This window comes from Myxocyprinus asiaticus, chromosome 35, assembly GCF_019703515.2.
Source record: "Myxocyprinus asiaticus isolate MX2 ecotype Aquarium Trade chromosome 35, UBuf_Myxa_2, whole genome shotgun sequence".
Taxonomy (NCBI): Eukaryota; Metazoa; Chordata; class Actinopteri; order Cypriniformes; family Catostomidae; genus Myxocyprinus; species Myxocyprinus asiaticus.
In genome coordinates this window covers 26919802-26943305 of record NC_059378.1, presented here as the reverse complement: position 1 = coordinate 26943305, position 23504 = coordinate 26919802, and the positions used below count along the sequence as shown (strand labels likewise).

Sequence of the window (23504 nt, the reverse complement as noted above, 5' to 3'; positions counted from 1 at the left end):
GATGATGATAAAATATTATATGTGAAAACAATATATATGACAAATATGCTGCCTGGCCAAAAAAAAAAAAAAAAGTTGCATACTCTAATATTTCATTGGACCGCCTTTAGCTTTGATTACAGTGTGCATTCGTCGTTGCATTATTTCGACAACCTTATGCAACTTCACAACATTTATTTCCATCCAGAGTTGCATTAACTTTTGGCCGAGATCTTGTATTGATGACGACAGAGTCAAACCACTCCATACCAGCACATCCAAAAGACTTTCAATGGGGTTAAGGTCGGGACTCTGTGGTGGACAATTCATGTGTGAAAATGATATCTCATGCTCCCTGAACCACTCTTTCACAATTTGAGCCCGATGAATCTTGGTATTGTCATCCTGAAATATGCCTGTGCCGTCAGGGAAGAAAAAATCAATTGATGGGATAACTTGGTCATTCAGTACATTCAGGTAGTCAGCTGACTTCATTTTATTGCTGTATAACATTGCTGTGCCTAGACCTGACCAACTGAAGCAACCCCAGATCATAACACTGCCTCCAGAGGCTTGTACAGCGGGCACTATGCATGACGGGTGCATCGCTTCATACGCTTCCCTTCTTACCCTGACACGCCCATCGCTTTGGAATAGGGTAAATCTGGACTCATCAGACCACATGACCTTTTTCCATTGCTCCACAGTCCAATCGTTATTCTCCCTAGCAAACTGAAGTAGTTTTTTCCAATTAGCCTCACTAACAAGTGGCTTTCTTGCGGCCACACAGCTGCTCAGTCCCAATCCTGTAAGTTTTCGTTGCATTGTGTGAGTGGAAATGCTCTTACTTTTACTATTAAACATAGCCGTGAGTTCTACTGTCGATTTTTTACGATGTGACTTCAAGCGTTTTAGTGATCTCTGATCACGATCATTCAAGATTTTTTTTATGACCACATATCTTCCGCGAAACTAACAGTTCACCACTATCCTTCCAGGTTTTAATAATATGTTGGCAGGGTTGGGAGGGTTACTTTTGAAATGTATTCCACTACAGATTACAGAATACATGCTGTAAAATGTAATTTGTAACATATTCCGTTAGATTACTCAAGGTCAGTAACATATTCTAAATACTTTGGATTATTTCTTCAGCACTGGTAGATTTTTTCACTTGTTTTGACTATAAAAACTCTGCCAGTACAGTAAGACAAAATACACGTTAAAAATACATTCTCTGAAAAACCTAAATATCTTATGCAGTGTTGTTTCTAAAACAAGATCAATCAAATTAATCTTGTTTTCAGGATTTTTGCCCTAATATCAAAGGTATTACTAGAAAAAAAGAAATTATGATCCAATGTGAATTTTCTTGATAAAAAAACATGATTGTGCCTGGTAACGTGCATGTAAAATGGCTAGAAATAGCATTTTAGCTTAGCGTAAAGCTGACAACTTACACAAGGTTTCTTTCTATTTCTTCTGCTCCAAACTTTCTTCTCTGTCTGCTCGTATGAATGTAACACATCATAAGAAAGTGTTTCACCACTGTTCAAATGCACTTTGGATCACATCTTTTATATGTATAAATGTTTTCCATCTGAAAGGACTAAATATTAAATGAAACAAATGACAAAAAAATGCAAAGTAATCTCTTCAGTAATCAAAATACATTTTGAATGTAACTGTATTCTAGTTACCAATTATTTAAATTGTAACTGTAGTGAATACAGTTACTTATATTTTATATTTTAAATACGTAATCCCGTTACATCTATTCCGTTACTCCCCAACCCTGTGTGTTGGACAGTTCTTAACCCAATACCCGTGATTTCAGCAATCTCCTAAATTGTTTTCTTTGCTTGATGCAGGCCAATAATTTGCCCCTTCTGAAACACAATAACATCTTTTCCACAACCACGGGATATGTCTTTTGACATGGTTGTTTAAGAAATGAGAAGCTACACACTGCATCAGTTAGGGTTAAAAGAATTGTTGCCAGCTGAAACATATTAATCACTGCAATAATGATCCAATCATAAGCTCTTAAGTATCTGCTTATTTACATGCAAATGGCGACTTTTTTTTTTTTTTTTTCCGCCAGGCAGTGTATTATATACTGTATGTCAAAACAATAATATCCTTATGATATCTTTAGTATTCACTCGGCTGAGATACAACCAAATAGGCAATTATTATATACAAATATTTCTTATTATGCATAGTGCCACCAAAACAAACTAAAATACATAAATTGTAATTAACACTAAAGTCTCTGTAGATAATACCTGCTGACAAGTAATGTCAAATGTATAATTCACAGAATATTTCAAAAGCAATGTTTATTTCCCATCAAAAGTTTTCCCACAAGAAACCATAAACGCTTAAAGTACATTTCAAGTTTTGTGCATCTGAGAGTATTAGTATATCAGTTTTAGTATATATGAGAATATTATTTTCTTTACTTCCTTTGATCTAATCAATGAGTTAATGGTCAACAAACATGAACAGTGAGTTGCGTGGCGCCATGCGGGGGTCGGATGTGTGAACGATGAGCTCTGCGCACTTTGCTAGTTTTTAATTCTTTTTATGTCATAAACCGGTGAGATTCGATACACCCTGCTACATAACTGTTCTATGAAGTCAACGTGTCAAAGACTTCAAAATCCTCGGGCTCTGGAGATATTAAAAGACACTCACGTGCTCAAGCTGATACTCCAGACAGGGCCGTAGACCAGGGACTCAGTTTGGATGGTGTGGCGGGAGAAATTCAGCGGCAACTGGCGAGCGTGTCTGCAATGCTGACGAAGGTCTGGGCGGACTTGGAGGATCTTGCTGTAATACGTCGATCGATTACTGCGATGGAAACTAAATTCACTGAGTTGGTTACAAGAATTGGGGATGTTGAGAAATGGATCGATTATCTGGAGTCATCGGAGAGGGAATTAGCTGCTAATCCGCTAGCATACAATGCAGATTTGGAACACGTTTGGGAAAAGTTGGAAGACCTTGTGAATCGTAATCGGTGAAACAATATCCGAATTGTTGGAATTCCTGAGAACGAAGAAGGCCGAGATATGGTGAAATTCCTAGATGAGCTCTTCCCAAGTCTGCTCAACATAACAGGCCATAAGCTGGAAATCGTGCAAGCTCACAGAGTCCCGGCTCGGAGATCCTCTGAGGGAAACAGGCCCCGATCAATTCTGGCCAAATTTCTGAGATCATCCGATAAAGATCTTGTGTTATGCGAGGCGAGGAGTAAAGGAAGGCTTTCTTGGAAGAACCACAGCATTTTCTTGTTACCGGACATTGCGAATTCAACAAGAGAGAAACGTGATCGATTCAAGGAATGCAAGAAACTCTTAAATCAACGGAAGGTCGCTTTTGCACTGATGTTTCCGGCCAAATTGAGAATAGATGCTAAGGATGGCCGCAAAATATTTACATGCCCGCAGCAAGCATTGTCTTTCATAGAGACAATGGGGTGAGTAAGCCATTTGGTGTTTCTCACGTTGCCCCCAAGTGAGCTTGACTTGCTGAACATACACTTGACAGTCTGAGGAATCTGGGCGCCTTTTTGTTTCTTTTTGTGTTGGTTCTGCCTAACGGCTTGAGTTTGTTTTGTGTAGTAACACTCCTTCAAGAAACTCTTGCATTGTCGGAGGATCGCTTTTGCACTGATGTTTATGGAAAAATTGAGAATAGATACTAAGGATGGCCGCAAAGTATTTACATGCCCACAGCAGGCATTGTCTTTCATAGAGACAATGGGGTGAGTAAGCCATTTGGTGTTTCTCACGTTGCCTCCAAGTGAGCTTGACTTTCTGAACATACACTTGACTGTCAGAGGAAACTGGGTGCCTTTTTGTTTCTTTTTGTGCTGGTTCCGCCTATTGGCTGGAGTTTGTTTTGTGGAATATTTTTTACAGGACATTGGAAGGATTAGGTCATCTGCTGCACTCATGAACAGCTGGCTCACTGAACATTTGTTTGACTATCCGAGGAAACTGAATGGCTTTTTTGTGTTTGTGTGTGTGCTGGTTCCGCTAGCGGCTGGAGCTTGTTTTGGGGAGGAACACACCTTCAAGACAGTTTTGTGAATGAATCTACATGTTCTTTGTGTTTATTCTGCCTATTGGATGAATTTGTATTATAGATTTTCTTCTGTTATGTAATTACACCGGACTTGAGCAATCCGACGGCAAAGTTGTCGCAGGGACTCTCGTAGGCATACATGGACTGTTTGAGTTTAGAGGGATGGACGCCAGTTGGCGCTGTCATGCATGGGGTTAATGTGCACATTTTTCTTTTTTCTGTTTATTTGGTTTGGGGGGAAGTTCGGGGTTTGACTGTTGCACTAATGTTGGAATGTGGTCTTAATTGTATTTTTGACACACAATCAATTTTTTCTAATATGTCAAAATGTTAATATGAGTGGATTAACTCTCACCATGTGGAATGTGAATGGGTAATGCCATAAAAAGAAGGAAGGTTATTTATTTTCTTAAATGTAAGAAATATGATATAGTGTTTCTTCAAGAAGCACATCTTTCCCTGCAGGAAGCTGAAAAACTTGGGAAAATATGAGTCGGGGGACAAGGCAGGGAAGCTTTTAGCTAGATATATAAAGCAGAGAGCGTCTTTTTCTACCATTCCTTCAGTGAAATCTGCTGGTGGTGAAATTTTTACTTCGGCGTTAGTTCCACGTCATTGTCTACTGATGAGGATATTAGACATTTTGTGGAACCATTAGAACTCACTAAACTGACGACTGATCAAAAAAATTCTCTTGATTCTGAGATAACTTTGGAGGAGCTTGGCGAGGTAATTAAGGCCTTGCCTACAGGCAAGACTCCAGGGCCAGATGGCTTTGCCGCTGAGTTTTTTAGATCCTATGCTACAGAACTGGCTCCACTTTTGTTAGAAGTTTATACAGAATCATTAAAGAATGGAAAGCTGAAAGAAAGAAAGGGGACTTATTAATACATAATTTTGGGTTCTGTTTTATGCTCGAGGCGACATTTAAATAAATGTTAAAATACAAAATATTAGTAACTATATTCCACTACAGTTACAATTTAAATCATTGGTAATTAGAATACAGTTACATTCAAAAAGTATTTTGATTACTGAAGAGATTACTTTGCATTTTGTTGTCATTTGTTTCATTTAATATTTAGTCCTTTCAGATGGAAAACATTTATACATATAAAAGATGCAATCCAAAGTGCATTTGAACAGCGGCGAAACACTTTCTTATGATGTGTTACATTTATACGAGCAGACAGAGAAGAAAGTTTGAAGTAAGTTTGGAGCAGAAGAAATAGAAATAAACCTTGTGTAAATTGTCAGCTTTATGCTAAGCTAAAATGCTATTTCTAGCCTAGTCTTATTATTGTAAATAAAAACAAAAAAAACATGAACAGTTTTTTAGATTTATTTATTTGACCCAGACATTATTCACCACTTATTCAAAGCCAAGAACATTTTGAGATGACTTTCATGACCAACAGATGTGGGGAAAGGTGGTGTAGGTGTAGCTGACAAACTTTAATAAATGTAAATGTTAAAATAAGTATGTTCTTCAATCTGATTGGTGTTGAATGAGGGAGACTGCTGCATGTCTAAGGTCACTACGCTTCTGCAGTTGTGGGCAGAACTTTCACATACAGAGTCTTCATGTTCAGTGTCTTTATAGAGGATGTCTCTGTCAATTCTGAAAGATATAAAAAAAACATTGAGTTAAACATGTGCAATAAGCATATGCAAATAATCAGAACTGCTAACATATGGTGGGTTTCCATCCACATATTTTTGTGAATTTTGGGATATCGGATAAAATAAAAATGCTGGATGGAAATACCAAGATACACTGCCTGGCCCAAAAAAAGTTGCATACTCTAATATTTAGTTGGACCACCTTTAGCTTTGATTACGGCACGCATTCATCATGGCATTGTTTTGACAACCTTATGCAACGTCGCTACATTTATTTCCATCCTAAGTTGCATTAATTTTTGGCCAAATTTTATTGATGACAGGAGAGACAAACCACTCCGTAAAGTCTTCTCCAGCACATCCCAAACACTTTCAATGGGGTTAAGGTCAGGACTCTGTGGTGGACAATGCATGTGTGAAAATGATTCCTCATGCTCCCTGAACCACTCTTTCACAATCTGAGCCCGATGAATATTGGCATTGTTATCCTGGAATATGCCTGTGCCATCAGGAAAGACAAAAATCCATTGATGGGATAACCTGGTCATTCAGTACATTCAGGTAGTCAGCTGACTTCATTTTATTGCCGTTTAACATTGTTGAGCCTAGACCTGACCAACTGAAGCAACTGGACTCATCAGACCACATGACCTTTTTTCATTGCTCCACAGTCCAATCTTTATTCTCCCTAGCAAACTGAAGTAGTTTTTTTTTTTTTTCAATTAGCCTCACTAACAAATGGCTTTCTTGTGGCCACAAAGCTGTTTAGTCCCATTCCTTTAAGTTCTTGTTGCATTGTGCATGTGGAAATGCTCTCACTTTCACTATTAAACATAGCAGTGAGTTCTGTTGTCGATTTTTTTATGATGTGACTTCAAGCGTTTTAGTGATCACGATCATTCAAGATTTTTTCTGACCACATTTCTTCCATGAAGCTGACGGTTCACCACTATCCATCCACGTTTTAATAATGCATTAGACATTTCTTAACCCAATTCCAGTGATTTCAGCAATCTCCTTAGCCGTTTTCTTTGCTTGATGCAGGCCAATAATTTGCCCCTTCTGAAACACAGTAACATCTTTTCCACAACCACGGGATACGCCTAACTGCATCAGTTAGGGTTAAAAGAATTGTTGCCAGTTGAGACATATTAATCACAGCAATAATGATCCAATCATAGGCTCATTATAGCCAATTTAGCTCATAAATTAGGTCATTTAGGTCAATAAGCCAACAATTTTAATTATCATTCATGTCCGTAGCATAAACAGTGCTAATTTATGTGCTGAAATATAATAATACCTAGCCAAAAAGGTGTGCTACTTAAGCCAAAAGTATTGTTCGGTTTTCTGTTTGCCGCTACATATCATGCACATTGAACTTGATGTAAACATCGTCATCAGCAGAGTCTGCCCAGACTGTCTGCATGTACCCCAATTTTTTAACCATGTGTGGCGAGGAGGGCGGCGGGGCGGGGCCGGGCCATGATGACGCACAGCCGGCCCCTAATCAGGCTAATCAAGCCGACGAGAGGGATAAAGGCCGCTGGAAGCAGCACTTCGAGGGAGAGAGAGCTACAGGCAGCTGCCCTGTATGTGTTTGTGGTTATGTTCGTGTCTTTTTGTTTAATTAAATATTACTTTGATGCTTTGTCCAGTTCTCGCCTCCTCCTTTCCTGTTTACCCTGTTATATTGGTGCCGAAGCCCGGGAGGGATGCACCATAGTAAAGTCCTCGCCACTACCATCCACCCCAAAGGAGCAGCCACGGCCATCCGGCGGGGGACGGAGGAGCCCGGCCGCCTGAAAGCGGTGGAACGACTGCCGACCACAAGGGGAGGAGGGGCTCCTAACCAACCACCTGCAGCGGTTGGGCCGCTGCCAGGGGCAGAGGAGACGCCTACCATCCACCAAAACGCAGCGGGGCGTTCCGTCCGCCAGGGGCCGGAGGACTTTCTCTGATCCACCTGGGGAGGAGCGGCTGTCCTCCACTAGAGGGTGGGGGAGTGACCGAGGACCAGGCTACAGCCTATCCCGCTGTCGCTCCGTGTTGGCCTTTCCCTCTTTTTTTTTCTTCCCTTGTCTCCCCCCCAGGTCCGAGAAGGTGGGGAATGAACCTAAATAATGCATTGAAAGCCAGATGTTCTTTACAAGTTTTCTTCCAGGATAACCTTGTACATGGCTTGATACATGCGTCCTTCACAAAGACAAATCTGCCCTATTCCAGCCTTGCTGAAGCACCCCCAGATCATCCACCTGGTCATCTAATGGTTAGACGGAGACCTGGTGAGGCCTTCAAGCCACAGTGTCTCGCACCCACTGTGAAATTTGGTGGAGGATCAGTGATCTTTGTGAAGAACGCATGAATCAAGCCACGTACAAGGTTATCCTGGAAGAAAAATTGCTTCCTTCTGCTCTGACAATGTTCCCCAACTCTGAGGATTGGAATTTCCAGCAGGACAATGCTCCATGCCACACAGCCAGGTCTGTCAAGGTGTGGATGGAGGACCACCGGATCAAGACCCTATCTCCAGACCTGAACACCATTGAAAACCTCTGGAATGTGATCAAGAGGAAGATGGATGGCCACAAGCCATCAAACAAAGCCAAGCTGCTTGAATTTTTTGCGCCAAGAGTGGCATAAAGACACCCAGCAGCAATGTGAAAGACTGGTAGAGAGCATGCCAAGACGCATGAAAGCTGTGATTGAAAATCAGGGTTATTCCACCTAATATTGATTTCTGAACTCTTTCTGAAAGTTAAAACATTACTATTGTGATGTTTAAAAATGAATATGAACTTGTTTTCTTTGCATTATTCGAGGTCTGAAAACCTGTTATTTTGACCAGTTGTCATTTTCTGCAAATAAATGCTCTAAATGACAATATTTTTATTTGGAGTTTGGGAGAAATGTTGTCAGTACTTTATAGAATAAAACAAACATTTTCATTTACTCAAACACATACCTATAAATAGTAAATCCAGAGAAACTGATAATTTTGCAGTGGTCTCTTAATTTTTTCTGTATATATTGTATATATTCAGACAAAATAAATTGTCATGTTACACCATTACTTGTTGGAAAGTTGCTTATTCCAGGAAAATATACACCACTGTGAAAAACAAACAAAAAACAAAAAAGGTTATGTTTATAGAAAATAAACAAAAAATAAAAAAATAAAAAACAAATTATATTATACAGTAATGTTTCTAAGTTTGTAGCTGCCTTTAGTTTGTTACTTCCCAACACTGATGCGGAACACCAGAGAACGCTGTTGCCCTAGGCGACTGCCTATATTGCCTATGTCAGGATCAGGAAATGTGTCGGAAATATATAATCTGATAATTATCTAAATGACACTGTTCCCTTCAATTTAGCTATATTCTGTTGGTAAGCTGTAGTATAGCTAGGTGGTTCATAACTGGTTTTGCTTCAGTCTCCAGATATTTTATTAGACATCAAATGGCAACCCAATAGAGAACCAAAATTGTTATAGTACAAAAATAAGTAACATATCCTTTAATCAACCTCAGTTTATTAATATTACCATGCACTATATTTTGATGATTGCTTGTGATGTCTTTAGATCCCATTGCTTTCTTTCGAAAAACTCCACAGGCTTGTCTTTCTAGTGTTTGATTTCAAATTGTCTCTAAATTTCAATAGTTTATGCTCTCGGCAGCCAATAATTCACCACACAAAACATCCTGTGGTGGGCACAAACCATTGGATTACTCTTGCTGCAAGTAAACCTGCATTTAACCCTTGTGCGTCAATAAAAAAAAAAGTTACTCAGAGGTCCTTAGAGGACAAAAATGTCCACGTAAAAAAACTGCCATAATAATATTATATATTAATATTATTTTCCACTTTCAATTAGTTAATTTTTTTAACCAACATCAGTCCTGATTATAACTACCAAATATTCATTCATTTTCAGGATTTAACCCTTTAAATGCCAGTTTGTTTACATTTAAATTGCCACTGTTGTTTTTTTACACACACACAAACACACACACATACACATTTCTCAATACACACATACAAAACACACTCTGACATTCATACCTACACACCCACACAATTTTAGCTGCATCATTTATTCAATTGGCCTGCAGTGCTCTATAATACAGCAAACAGAAAATATAAAAAAAAAAAAAAAAAAAAAAAAAAAAGCATGTCTTTGCTCCATAGGCTAAACATGAGAAAAATGGCACCATCTGGTGGAAAATATTACAAATTTAAAATTTGAAGCCAGGGCTCCAGAATGAAAGCATAATATTATAGAATTCATGATTTTATGCTTTAATGGTACTGGGATCAAATATTGCAATTTTAATGGGTTTCAATGGGAGCATTTTTGTCCTGAAGCTCCTGAGTGTACACAGTGTATTATAGATGTATTATAGGAACTGAGGTTGAAATATCAAAATTCCCCCCAAAATACACACCGTGCCATTGGCATTAACACAGCCAAAATGATCGAAAAAACAAAAATAAAAAAAGACAAAAATGTCCCGAAGGTGACACAAGGGTTAATATAGTCTGGATCTTATTTTCTTTTACCCTGGATAGCTGTATTGGTTTTCAAGGATGAGTGCATGTCACGCAAATCAAATACGAAGGTGAACAAGTTAACACTGATATCCTTGATGTCTGACCCCATGTAACTTCTTCAACCCTGAGGATGTTCTCACGTCACAATGGAAAAGGACTAGAGTAAAGTGGAAGTGCTATGTAACCTAGGCCACAGTTAATTGGTTAGGGATTATTTATTGCTCAAGTCACACTGATCCCAGCTGAAGGTCTGTGCTTTAGACTCTATCTTGAATTGAAGCTTTCCTCTTGTGGAATAAGTGTAACAGTGCTGCTGTAAATATACCGACTGTCTCTCATAACATGCCTGATGACTGATGGGTAAAAATGTCATCTTTTCTGAGCCTCTACCTCACATTAAAGACCTCATGAAATCAAAATAAGTGTTTTGAGGCTTTAAGTCCATGTCTATTAGTTTTGAGGCAATCTATATGCTAGTGTACTCCAAAAAGATGACAAAATTAACTTCCGGGAAAACTGACCAAAAATAATCATGACTACGTTCCTGTTTAAAACTAGTAAGACAGAAAAAAACAAAAAAAAAAAACAAACTGTGCTCAACCAAGCCATTTCCTGAGGTCTTTAATAAACTCATTCAAAAGATTATCCGTTACATTTCAGAAAGCTCTACGATACCACAGTTAACATGTCCTAACCAGATCAATAAAAAACAAAACAAAACAAAAAAAAAAGCAACAAATGATAAATTCCATCTCTTCCATATACATTTAATTAATTTTTGTCATAAACAACTTTACTACATTTTGTTGGTCACTTGGTTTCTGGGTAGCCCCGCCCATTGGACCAAAGTTCTGCTCCTCGTGCATATTAAACATAAAAAATGGCAGAGAAGAGATTGTTTGTGGGAGGTGAAACCACAGTATTCAAGGGGGCGATAGAGTTACTGTCAAACGTGTGCGCCATTAAACTGGATGTAATTATTCAGGTGAGTTTTCTCTAAAAATATTGACTTTAACTTACTTGTTTAGCAATATTTTCTACAAACTGTCGCTCCACCATTACAGTAGTTGAGTTGAAAGAGAAAACTCACCGTAAAAGCAGACAGTTCACACTAATCTCGCTATAGCGACACTTGCGGCAGAGGTGAGAATGCAACACGTAGTTGCGTTGTGTTATGAATTGCGGTCTGACATATTTCAGAATCCAAAAATGCATGAGGGCGCCTACACACTAGAGTTTATGCTGCATCAGAGAATGCTACGAATGCATTGATTTCAATGGGGATGGTGTGTCAGAAGGACGGAGAGAGAAAATGCAAGGGTTTTCGATAGTGAAGCTCCATCATGTGACCAAAAGTTGAGAACATTTCAACATTTGCTGCAACACACACTGATGTAGGCATCCATTGACCAATGGGAATCTCTTCAGAAGTGATATGATAGGTGTGGGTGAAAAACAGATCAATATTTAAGTCCTTTTTTACTGTAAATCTTGACATCAGCAGTCTCTTGGCGATCATGATTTCAAGCTCGATAACACTTTCTAGTGCCATCTAGCACTCTGCGAACTCTAAGTGTAATTGAGCTTGAAATCATGATTGTTCCTGTAGACTGCAACTGCAAGATGTACAGTGAAAAAGGAGTTACATTTTGGTCAGTTCTTACCCAAAACCGATTAGATTACTTCAGAAGGCATGAATTAAACTACTTTTGGACTACTTGTATGCTGCCTTTTTGTTCTTTTTGGAGCTTCAAAGCTTTGGACCCCATTAACTTGTATTGAATGGACCTACAGAGCTGAAATATTCTTCTTATATCTTTGTTTGTGATCAGCAGAAGAAAGTCATACACATTTGGAATGAGGGTGCATAAATGATGAGAGAGTTTTCATTTTTTGGGTAAACTATCTCTTTAATTTTTTGAGGTTTTAAATTGATGATTTTATTTTGGGATGTGTGACAGAGCTCATTTCATGACCACTGGTGGGAAAAGCAATGGTAAATAAAATGACAAAAAATGTTGAGGTGTAATGCTTGTAAATGTTCCATTATGATTTATGATGTAAAAGTGTATAAGAAAATCTAAAAATTAATTCCAAATACTTTGTAGATATTTTCTAGAGAATCATTTTTCCTCTTTCCCACTTTACTGCTTAAAAAATCTGGGATTTGGTAAAAAGAGGGTCTTCAAAGGTTCCACTTCCCAGTATTAAGCATTTCTTCATTTTTACTTTTGACTAAAGTAGAAGACATCCTAAGCTTTCTTCAAAGGTATAATGTTAGATTATGTGTGTTTGGATCATGATGAAGTGTCAACAAATGATTTTTTTTTTAAAAGTGTCCCACTTTGCCCATATTCACCCTAGAATAAAAATTTGTTTTAGTTATTATTTTAGTAATTATTTTAGTTCGTTTTGGAGTTAAAAAAAAAAAAGTATTTTAGTTTAGTTTAATTTATTTCCAATAATTTCAGCTTTTATTTTTATTTTAGTAAACGAAAATGTTTTTACTTAGTTTTAGTTTCAGTTTTCGTTAACTATAATAACACTGTTTCGTCCTCTATTCTCTTTCTCTGTCAGGCTAAAAAGATAGTAATTGTGGAGAGAGCCTAGAGAAGAGTTTCAGTGTACTGGTACACTGTCAAAAACATGTATTTTAAATAGCTATCTCTATCTGTGACTGCCTCTACCCTCTGTGGTTAACGCCTTCCAAACTGATCTTTCGTAGTCCCATGCATCAAATGCTCCGTTAGCTTTCCCTAGTGTGTAAGCGCCCTGAAATTGAGCTTGCGCTGCAAGATGTGTCTGCATTCACATACTTGCGTAGATTATGTTTCGGTCCTAATGGTGAAATATAACCCCACGCCAAAGCACAGTTCCTGAAGTTTAATGATGAAAGCTTGTGATATTTCTCATCAAGAAGAGAGACGAGTTTGAAAGTTAGGTAAGGAAATTGGGGTATCATTTAAGAATGTGAATAGGGATGCCAAAAAGTCAACAATAAAAAATAAAAGTCAAACCCATCAATCTTTTTACATTCAGTAGTGTCGTCTCAATTCAGTACCCGAGTTTTTTCATGGAAGTCAAACGTCCTGCAGTCTCAATATGTGGCTAATAAAGCTGGGAGGAAAATAATGTTGTGTTTATTAAATTAAATTAATGTTATTTACAGGAGATGGCGCTTTCTGGTTCATTAGGGTTTTTTTCCACTCTTGTAGTCTTGTAAGCTAGTGTATAAGCACTAAATATGAGTTATTTCCTGTCTTTGTTGGTAATTAGCAGCATGTAACCAATAGAGTTTGACCAACAACAGTCACAGATGGTGTCAAATCCTTTTCAATGGCCATACCTGTAAACTGATGTAGACAATAATAGACATAAAAATGCATGTGTGAATATCCAATGTTTAGAGTTTGTCATGTTTTTGTACTTTTTGTAATATAATACAATAATTATTTTTAAATATATTTTGTATTTTTAAATTTTTAGTTTAATTCATTTTTATCTTTGTTCTGTTTTAATTTGTAGTATTGCTTGTAATTTGTTTATTTGTTCTATGTTTTATTACTAAACTGTTTACTTGGAATAAACTTGAAGCAATGTTTACTTTAGAAATACTTGAAGGCTGCATGCCTTAATTTAATTTGTCATGTCAACATGAAATCAAAATACACATGCCTTGTCATACTGTGAGTGATTCATCAGTGCACGTTATTCTATTAAAAAAAAAAATTTAAAAAAAGTTTGTCATTCGGCTGACATCCCCAATCCTTCTCATAATCCAATACATTCCTGATGATAAAATCCCTACATTTTAGCATTAAATGTCCTGTTTCGTTCAAGTTTAATGGGTTGCGAATGGTGTTTCATGCTGACTTTTATATTTACAGCAATTTAAATAAAAGAGTGTTTAATAGCATATTCGTTTTTGCAGTTTTATTTTTGTTTTTCAAATTGAATTTCGATGCAATTTTCGAATAGCTAATCAATCGATAACCATGAATTTTACTGGTATTGGTATTGTCGAATTAAACATTGGTTTCATTTCTGGGAAACGTCTTGCATTTACAAATGTGTGAGAAAAATATCAACAAAATGTATGCTCACAATAACGGAAATAATACTTCAAACTTATAAAGCACTTTTGTATTGCGATCTCGAAATTCAGAAGGTGAGATTATAAATTGAAATTATTATTAAAAACAAGATTCTTCATATCCATCAATAATATTTACATTAATTATATGGTTAGCTGCAGTGTTTGGTGTAATCTAATAACAAAGTAATTAATTACAGTAATCTAATTACTTTGAGTACAAAAAGCAGTGTGGCACATTACATTTCAAATTCTTGTAATCTCAAGTTAGTTGTTAGTTAGTTAATGACTTTTAATTACCTGGGCTTCACATATTTCTAAAATAATAGAATTCAATATGTGCAGTAGATCATATTTAAAACATGAATTATGTTAATATCTACACCTGTTTGCGTTTTGTGACAGCTAAAGGTGTGCGCCTTCTAACGAGACAATGAACAAGGAGACATTATAGACATTATTTTGAATTCGAGTGAAAAAAAAAAAATTATTTAGAAAGAAACTATAAAGTAATTAGTAATGTGCTTACTTTTTCAATTAAGTAATCAGTAAAGTCAGTAATCTGATTACAATGTTTTGAAAAAAAAATTCAATAACTTACACAATATTGGTCAGCTGACCCTACTACAAAAAAAAAAGAATCACAATCCTTTACCTAGAGGTAAAATACACATTTTGCTCATCCACTGGCACATTGTTCATACCTTCTGTAAGGTCTTCGTTCATGTAGAGCTTCAGTCTTCTGCCTCTCAGGCCAAAAACTTTAGCAGTTTCATTCAGCAGATCAGGATACTGTAACCCGTTTTTACCCACTGGATTCATTAACAGCAGTGTCCCAACATCTCCAGTCAGACATTCTAGAGAAGAAACAAACAAAACATTTAAATCAGCAGAGACATCTAATTTGATAAGATTGTGGGATACAGTATTCCACATTGTGTGCTCTGCCATATACTGTAAAAAGATCAGTCAAAGTATTCTATGCAAACAGAAAATTCCCATACAGTGCACAAAATACATAATATATAGGGCTGGGTGATATAGCTAAAAAATATTTAATAGTATTTAACCTTTTGACAATATTCAATTTATAGCTTAATAGTTATGTACAGTATTTGCCCTGAAACTGAGTAAAAGGATCATTTCAGTCAGAGGAACCATCATTTAAACCAAACATTGTAGCCAAGTAGATTAAAAATTTTTAATGCAAGAAGTAAAATAAAGTAAAAGTCTAATTAAAAATATTCAGGGTATATTTTCCACAGTTTTTTCACTAAATGATCACAAGGTAGAATTTTTCATCTTTTTCATTCATATGCACGAATATAAAAATAGATAGTAATAAACAGCAATATTTTAATACATATACTGTATATCTGTATATACTTTTCAAATGGTGAAACATTTTGTAGTCATTTTTATTTGTATAGCGCTTTTCGCGATGCGCATTGTTTCAAAGCAGCTTTATAGAAAATTATGCTGTAATGTCCTTACTGAGCAGTTTCATTGAAAAACATCACTGAAAATCATGCATTAAAATTATTTGTCTTTAGGCCCCAAGAGAGCAAGCCAAAGGCAATGCGTGAAAAATGCCATGGAGAGGTCCGTGAACATTTTTGCGTAATGGCGCAAATGAATCACTAAAAATACGTTTTTAATTGATTTTTTGAACTGATTCACTGAATGATTCAAATTTACTAAATCAAATGCCATTAGCAGTGTTTAGGAATCTTAATGGCCACATAAACAGTGCATTAAAATCATATTATATTGCCAGCAAAATCAACTTAAATATATTGAGAAAATTTGATGCATCACCCAGAACTTATCCTAAAAACAGCTAAAACAGTAAGAATAGTATAGTAGAATAATTTTCGGAATGTAGCCAACCTGATAATTCTTGGTTAAAAAAAAAAAAAAATGAAAATACATTTAAACAGAATGCAAAAAAAAAAAAAACCACACCTGCTGGACCGCTGTTGATAAGTTGCAGGTTAACGTAAGGACACAGGAGAGAGTCTGAACTGGCCACGTTTGCAGGACTTGAACCTGAAGTCACTGTCAGAGTTTTCCCACTCAGTGCCATCAAATCCATCTTGGGGTTCAACTCTACAAGAGATAAACAAATATTTAATTTCATATTAATTTCTAGATCATTCCTAGCACTATTGGAGGCTTAATTCATGTGCCAGGTACTAGTAATAGATTAAATATGTTTTGTTTTGAAACCAGTTCAGGAATGTCTACAACAGAGTAGGGATTGTGGGAAAAATCTGATGTCATTGAAGTAACATCAAAGCTGGTCTGAATTCAGAGAACACACACACACACAGCTACAGATACATGACTAAATTCTGACATTTTAGTTAGTACATGCATCTGTGATCTAATTGAAAACATACTCAAATGTTTCACAAAAATCCAAGCAAGACAGATGGACAAATAAATAATGCTTGGCACACAAGTGTTTGGCTGACCTAATTGAAACTAAACCATTATTCCTAATTAATGACTGAGTTAATATGCTGAATATGTGTGGACTCCAGTAATTTAATGGTCAATGTGCTAAAACCCCCCAACATGGAACATGATTTGCACATATAACTGCCTGTCTGTAAATACAGCATAAGCTGTGCTTGTGTTAAGAAACTATTACTCAAACCGTCTGCTACTCTTGACTTTGTTGTACTCAAAGCAATAAGCCAAGACAGACCTTTTAATCTACTTTTAATCACTAATTTGCATCAAAGTTAATGCGCTAGGAGGAGCTGGGTTTTCTAGAGTTTTGCATTTTTTAAAATGCGTATTAAGGTATTGGAAAACGTTTATTCGCAAAACTATGCCGTGTTTTGACCATTTGTGAACGTGTTATGAGTATGCGATAGCATGATGTAACTGGTCCAGCGAAAGGTCCGATCTTGGCACACAATTCTTTGTGAAAAGCTCTTGGCATTTGGAAGTCTTTAACCCACAGCTGGTCTTTAAAGTGTGTCCTCACAATCCGCCAGAACAGTTTTGATGTGTATGTGTATATTTATGCGGAGGCTGACAGCATATGGGCATCGCATCCATTTCAGCCCTCATTATATCAGATATTACATGTATTCTGTGTCGTATCCTGACAGCATTTAATAAAATAAGGTACAATTGTTCCAATCCTGCAAAGAAAACTTGATGGAGGTCATTCAGCTGCTCCATCAAGACAAGGCCAGCTCCCTCAAGATAATGTGCATGACGCAGTGGATGGAAATGCGCAATGATTCATATTTTCTTTAGTCTAATTTTTAGAAATGCGCTTGAAAATGCAAAACATTTCGATGGAAACCCAGCTAGTTTGAAAGCCCCCTAAAACATCTCTTTTAATATTACACATCAAGAAAGTAATACAGGTTAGTTGAGTACATTATGACTTTGAAGACTAATGTCTTTGAACTATTCCTTCAATCATTAGGTTACTACTATCCCTGTTACACTGAATTAAATTGCGGAAACAACCAAGTTTCACGAACTGCTACTTTAGCACTTCTGCTGCGCATATTTCCTGTTTTAAAATGTCAGGACAGGGAAACACTTGGGATGTTTTAAAAAAGCACTAGAGCTGCTAGTCCTTGCAGATCTTACATTTCACACACACACACACACACACACACACACACACACTGCAGAGCCCCATCAGCAGAGAACAGCTATGTATGAGGGAGCTACACAGCAGAGTGTAAAACAGTCATTAAGGCTGAAACTGTGCTGCCAGAAATCAGTATGGGAGAGGAACTGCAGTGTGTGGAGAGATGAGGAGGAATAAGGTGTGTGTGGATTAACTGTCTGGAACAGAGGGCATTATCTGGGGAAGGGATGTCAAAAGTACTGCTACTATGGTACCAAGTTAATACTACCAGTTCTATTACAAAAGATGTAACAGCACCAGACAGTATTTCTGCAGTATCAACAAAAAAATCATTGAATTTACACAAAGATGCTGTTCAAAAGTATACATCCCCTTGGTTCTTAATATGGTGTTTTGCTTCCTCGATGATCAAAGGCTATTTGTGTTATGTTTGTCTTTTTTGATAGTTGTGCATGAGTCCTTGCTTTGTCCTCAGCACTAAAGCTGCCAATTGTTCTTCAGAAAAATCCTCCAGGTATTGCACATTCTTTGGCAGTGCTCAGGGGTAACGCATTAGAAGTAATGCACGTACCGTAATCAGATTACTTTTTTAGAGTAACGAGTAAAGTCTAATTATTTTTTATTTCAGACCATAATTATCCAAGTTACGTTTTAAACAAGTAACACGTTGCTTGTGTACACCTCTCCTTTCCCCGTATTGCAAGAAATCAGGAGTAAAAGTGTACAATCTGTGTGGGAGGAGATGTTGTTGTAGGTGTGGGTAGAGCATGATGGGTATTGTAGTTCTATAGAGTGTAAGGCTTGTTTCCCATGCATAGTGATTTTGCTTTGAAAGAAGAGAGTGCCGGTGAGAAAAAAGTAACGCAAAAACAACACAAAAGTATCATAACGCTTTACATAAAAAGTAACTTTTTAATTAAATTAAGGAGTAACGCAATATTCTAACGAGTTACTTTTAAAAGTAACATTACCCAACACTGGTTACCACTGTGGTGAAGAGTGGAGCTTGAGCATACTGTAGAGGACAGGTACATGATGGGTATATTATATATATATATATATATATATATATATATATATATATATATATATATATATATATATATATATATATATATATTGCTTTACGCATTGAACAATTACTGTGGTAATAACAGCACATTGACCAAGTTCGACTTTGTTGTGCATCCTGTCAACATTTTCCATTTAACATGGTAATGTGCACTATTGCTAGTTAGTAGTTAACGAAGAGATTATGAGTTATTTTACCATGTCTAATTTTATTACAGCAGGTTTACTTAGCTGAGTTAAGTTACCACTACACCAAGTTGAGATTACATGGTAATTTTATTATTAACTCATTTCAAACATGTGGAATCACTGTCTATCAAATTAAGTTCAGCCAAAGAGTTATTTCTTTGAGCATGTAATGTCAATGAATGATAATGTCAAGGTACTTTTTTCTGTATTGCTTTGACAATGATTTTAGAGCTGACCCTGGGCTTACTGTACATTATCTGTTACATATCCACCATTGGTCACCTTGCCCTCTAGACACTGGCATAAACCATTAAAAAAACTCTTATAGATAGACCTATATAATAAAGGCTATATGTTGTAGCTTGATGAAACTAAGTTGATTAAAATCTTTCTTTAAGGTAGATCTCACCTGTTTTTCCATTGAATAGAACCAGAGAAGCGCTGTCGAGTCCAAAGACACTACAGCAAACCATCTTCAGTCTCTCCATGTCCAGTACGTTATCTCCCTTTGGATTTTCCAGAAGAACTACACCCTCTGAGAAAAAAAATGGACAGATTGTTAACACGACTCTGAAAGTTAAAGCATTAATGAACAAAGAATATCATGGACATCTGTCTAAAGATTTCATTTTGAAGCACAGACAGCGATGGAAATATACACAGATGAGCGAAAACTTTATGACCACCAGCTTAAGGCATGGACTCTACAAGACCCAAGAAGGTGTCCTGTGGTATCTGGCACCAAGACATTAGACACCACATCACCTTGAACTCTTCATCATGTTCCTAAAACTATTCCCGAACAATGTGTGCAGTGTGGTAGGGCGCATTATCCTGCTGAAAGAGCTCACTGCCATCAGGGAATACCATTCCCATGAAGGGGTGTACCTGGTCTGCAACGATGTTTAGGCAGGTGGCATGTGTCAAACTGACGTCTACATAAATGGCCAGACCCAGGATTTCCAAGGCAGAACATTTCCCAGAGCATCACACTCCCTCCACCAGCTTGTCGTCTTCCCACAGTGCATCCTGGTGCCATGCACACGTAAACGGCTGTCCACGTGATGTAAAAGAAAATACTCATGTACAGTTGCAATCAAAATTCTTCAACCCTCCTGTCCAGCAATACATTCTGGTGATGTGAATTAAAACACATTAACTAAAACCTCAGTAAACAAAGTAAGTTTTTAATACACATTTGAGTGATTTTGAGAACAAAGAGTTCAGTTTACCCAAATTTTAAAATATAAAATAACTAATTCTCTCCACAAATGGCATGTCAAAAATATTCAACCCCCAAAGTCAATCATTTGTGGAGCATCCTTTATCCTTAATAGCAGCAAATAATTGTTGCAGGTAAGTGTTCTCAGGCTTCGGACACCTCTCTATTAGAATTTGTACACATTTCTCATGAGCAAAAGCTTCCAGCTCATTGACATTCTTTGGTTTCTGTGCTGCCACTGCTTCCTTGAAATCCCAACAATGGTTTGTAATGGGATTTTAATGATGGACTGAAAGGCCATTTAAGGAGATTCCATGGCTTATCCTTGAACCAGATTTTGGACAACTCGGATGTATCCTTGGTGTTATTGTCTTGCTGGAAAGTCCAGTGATCACCGAGCTTCAATTTACACATTTTTCATGCCAAAATGGCCTGATACCTGAAAGAATCCATGGTGTCAGTCACCTAGTCAGGATAGCCTTTTCCTGCAGCTGCAAAACACCCCCATAACAGGACTGACCCACCTGCATGCTTGACTGTGGGGATGGTGTCGTTCTTGTCATCACCTTGTCATCTTACTCCAGACGTACTGTTGACCCATGGGTCTAAAACTCATTTTCAGTTTAGTGTCATACGTATATAAAACCTTCTTCCAGGACTCCACAGGTCTTCCCTACTTCTTTCCTATTACTTCTATTCAAGAAAGTCAACATTTCCCTTGGTGAAGTTTTACATTTTTTTTTTTTTTTTTTTTTACATTTTATGCATTTGGCTTTTATCCAAAGTGACTTACAGTGCACTTATTACAGGGACAATCCCCCTGGAGCAACCTGGAGTTAAGTGCCTTGCTCAAGGACACAATGGTGATGGCTATGGGGATTGAACCAGCAACCTGATTACCAGTTATGTGCTTTAGCCCACTACGCCACACCACTCACACTCAAGTTTTTGCTTTCTTCCACACCCCAAGAAGGTTGCTGTTGTACCATATTTACAAAAATGTATGAATGGTGCTGCCAACTTTGTCTATTGAAAATTGAAGTGCCTTGGAAATGTAGTTTTAGCCATGACCATTCTTGTGTAATGAAATAATCTCCTCTATTAGCTTTTGAGACAGCTTATTTTTAATTGCATTTTTTGCATAGAAATACATTTTTGCTTACAACGCTAAACTTCAATTTTAAAACTTAAATAAGTGCCATTGCAGATTGATGACTTAATTTTGTTTTAAAACAATTACTTGTGTAGCCTTACATATTTAAGAAACAGCTACATGCAATAGGGGTTGAATAATTATTTCAATTTTTGAAAAATCCTGCTATTTAGAAATATTAGGTTATATATTCACACTATGACTTTGAATGTGTCACTCAACTGATATAGATGTAAAGTAAAAAAATTCTGGGTCATCAGAAAAGCTTACCTTTGTAAATCCTTACTGTAAATAATTTCGATTGCAACTGTAAAAGGGACTCATCGGACCGGGGTCATCATGGGCAGCAGGGTGCGATGCACTGTGTGTTGTGACACATTCCTCCCGTAACCATCATTAACATTTTCTGTGACTTGTGCCACAGTAGACCTTCTGTTGGTTTGGACCAGACGGAATAGCCTTCGTTGCCCTCGTGCATCGATGGGCCTTGGGCACCCAACACACTGTCGCCAGTTTGTGATTCATCCCTCCTAGGACCACTGTTGGTAGGTACTCACCACTGCTGACTGGGAGCACCCCACAAGCCTTGCCGTTTCCCAGTCATCTGGCCATAACAATTTGGCCCTTGTGAAAGTCGCTCAGGTCTTTACTCCTGCCCATTCCTCCTGCATTCAACACGTTGACTACAAAAGCTGATTGTCCGTTTACCATATAATCTACCCAGACCTTGGCATGTGGCCTTGTTAGGAGATGATCAATGTTATTTGCTTCACCTGTGAGTGGTCATAATGTTTTTGCTCATCAGTGTATCTCCAGCACTTTCCACAAGCACTTTTATTTTTCAGCAAAAGGTCATTGAAAGAAGATGCTTAATATTCAGAAAAGGTCAAATTAAATATTGTATGAGCTTTTTTTATTTTTTTATTTTGAGGTTTTCCATTTTTGCAACCTGTAACCAAACTTTGGAACATAAATACAATTTAAAATTCTGCTTAGGGACTGAAATAAATTTGTTGATCTTGGCTGGAACCTTAAACAAATACTTAACACCTAGTTAAAGGGACAATTAACCCAAAAATTAAAATTATCTTATAATTACTCACCTTGTTGTTTGAAGCCAATTTTACATTTATGGAATCAAATTTTGGTTTGTAGTTAACTTTTGTATTTGTAGATAAACTTATACTTTCCATAAATTGAAGGAAAATATTGTTTTTATTTTTCTTACAATAACTGAATAGTTGAGCTTGATGTATGCAGTCAACACTTTTTATAAATGCTGAAATAATGGAATGAGATTATTTACATATTTTCCCACCACGCTGTAGATAGGGTTCAAATGATATTTAAGAATGTAAAAAAAAAAAAAATTCTAATGGGGTAAATCATGTGATAACAGGGTTGTGCACAAAATGTGGGATAGCCTAAACATTATGCTTTTGGCAATTAAAACTGGTTGAGAAATTATTTTTTTACTGCAACTAATTAAATATCAATTCAACAGATTAAATCAAACAACATATGAAGGACATTGTTTTTTTGTACTTATTGTTTTTTTATCCCCTTTTCTCACCAATTTTGGAATGCCCATTTCCCACTACTTACTAGGTCCTCGTGGTGGCGCAGTTATTCACCTCAATCCAGGTGGCGGAGGACAAGTCTCAGTTGCCTCCGCTTCTGAGACCGTCAGTCCGCACATCTTATCACATGGCTCGCTGTGCATGACACCGCGGAGACTCACAACATGTGGAGGCTCATGCTACTCTCCGCGATCCACGCACAACATAACACGCACCCCATTGAGAGCAAGAACCACTTAATCGCGACCACGAGGAGGTTACCCCATGTGACTATACCCTCCCTAGCAACTAGGCGGTTGCTTAGGAGACCTGGCTGG

General features: G+C 37.2%; 1 protein-coding gene across 1 annotated transcript in view; it reads right to left on the bottom strand.

Moving 5' to 3' along the window:
• Positions 1 to 5402: 5402 nt before the first annotated feature.
• LOC127425929 (isoleucine--tRNA ligase, cytoplasmic-like) overlaps positions 5403 to 23504 on the bottom strand; it is a 125743-nt gene continuing 107641 nt past the window's right edge. Inside the window, exons 31-34 of the mRNA XM_051672259.1 lie at positions 19642 to 19767; positions 16313 to 16456; positions 15052 to 15204; positions 5403 to 5695 (exon numbers count right to left, since the gene is read on the bottom strand). Coding sequence (XP_051528219.1) covers positions 5613 to 5695; positions 15052 to 15204; positions 16313 to 16456; positions 19642 to 19767 — 506 coding nt within the window. The 3' untranslated portion in view covers positions 5403 to 5612. The remainder of the gene's footprint in view (positions 5696 to 15051; positions 15205 to 16312; positions 16457 to 19641; positions 19768 to 23504) is intronic.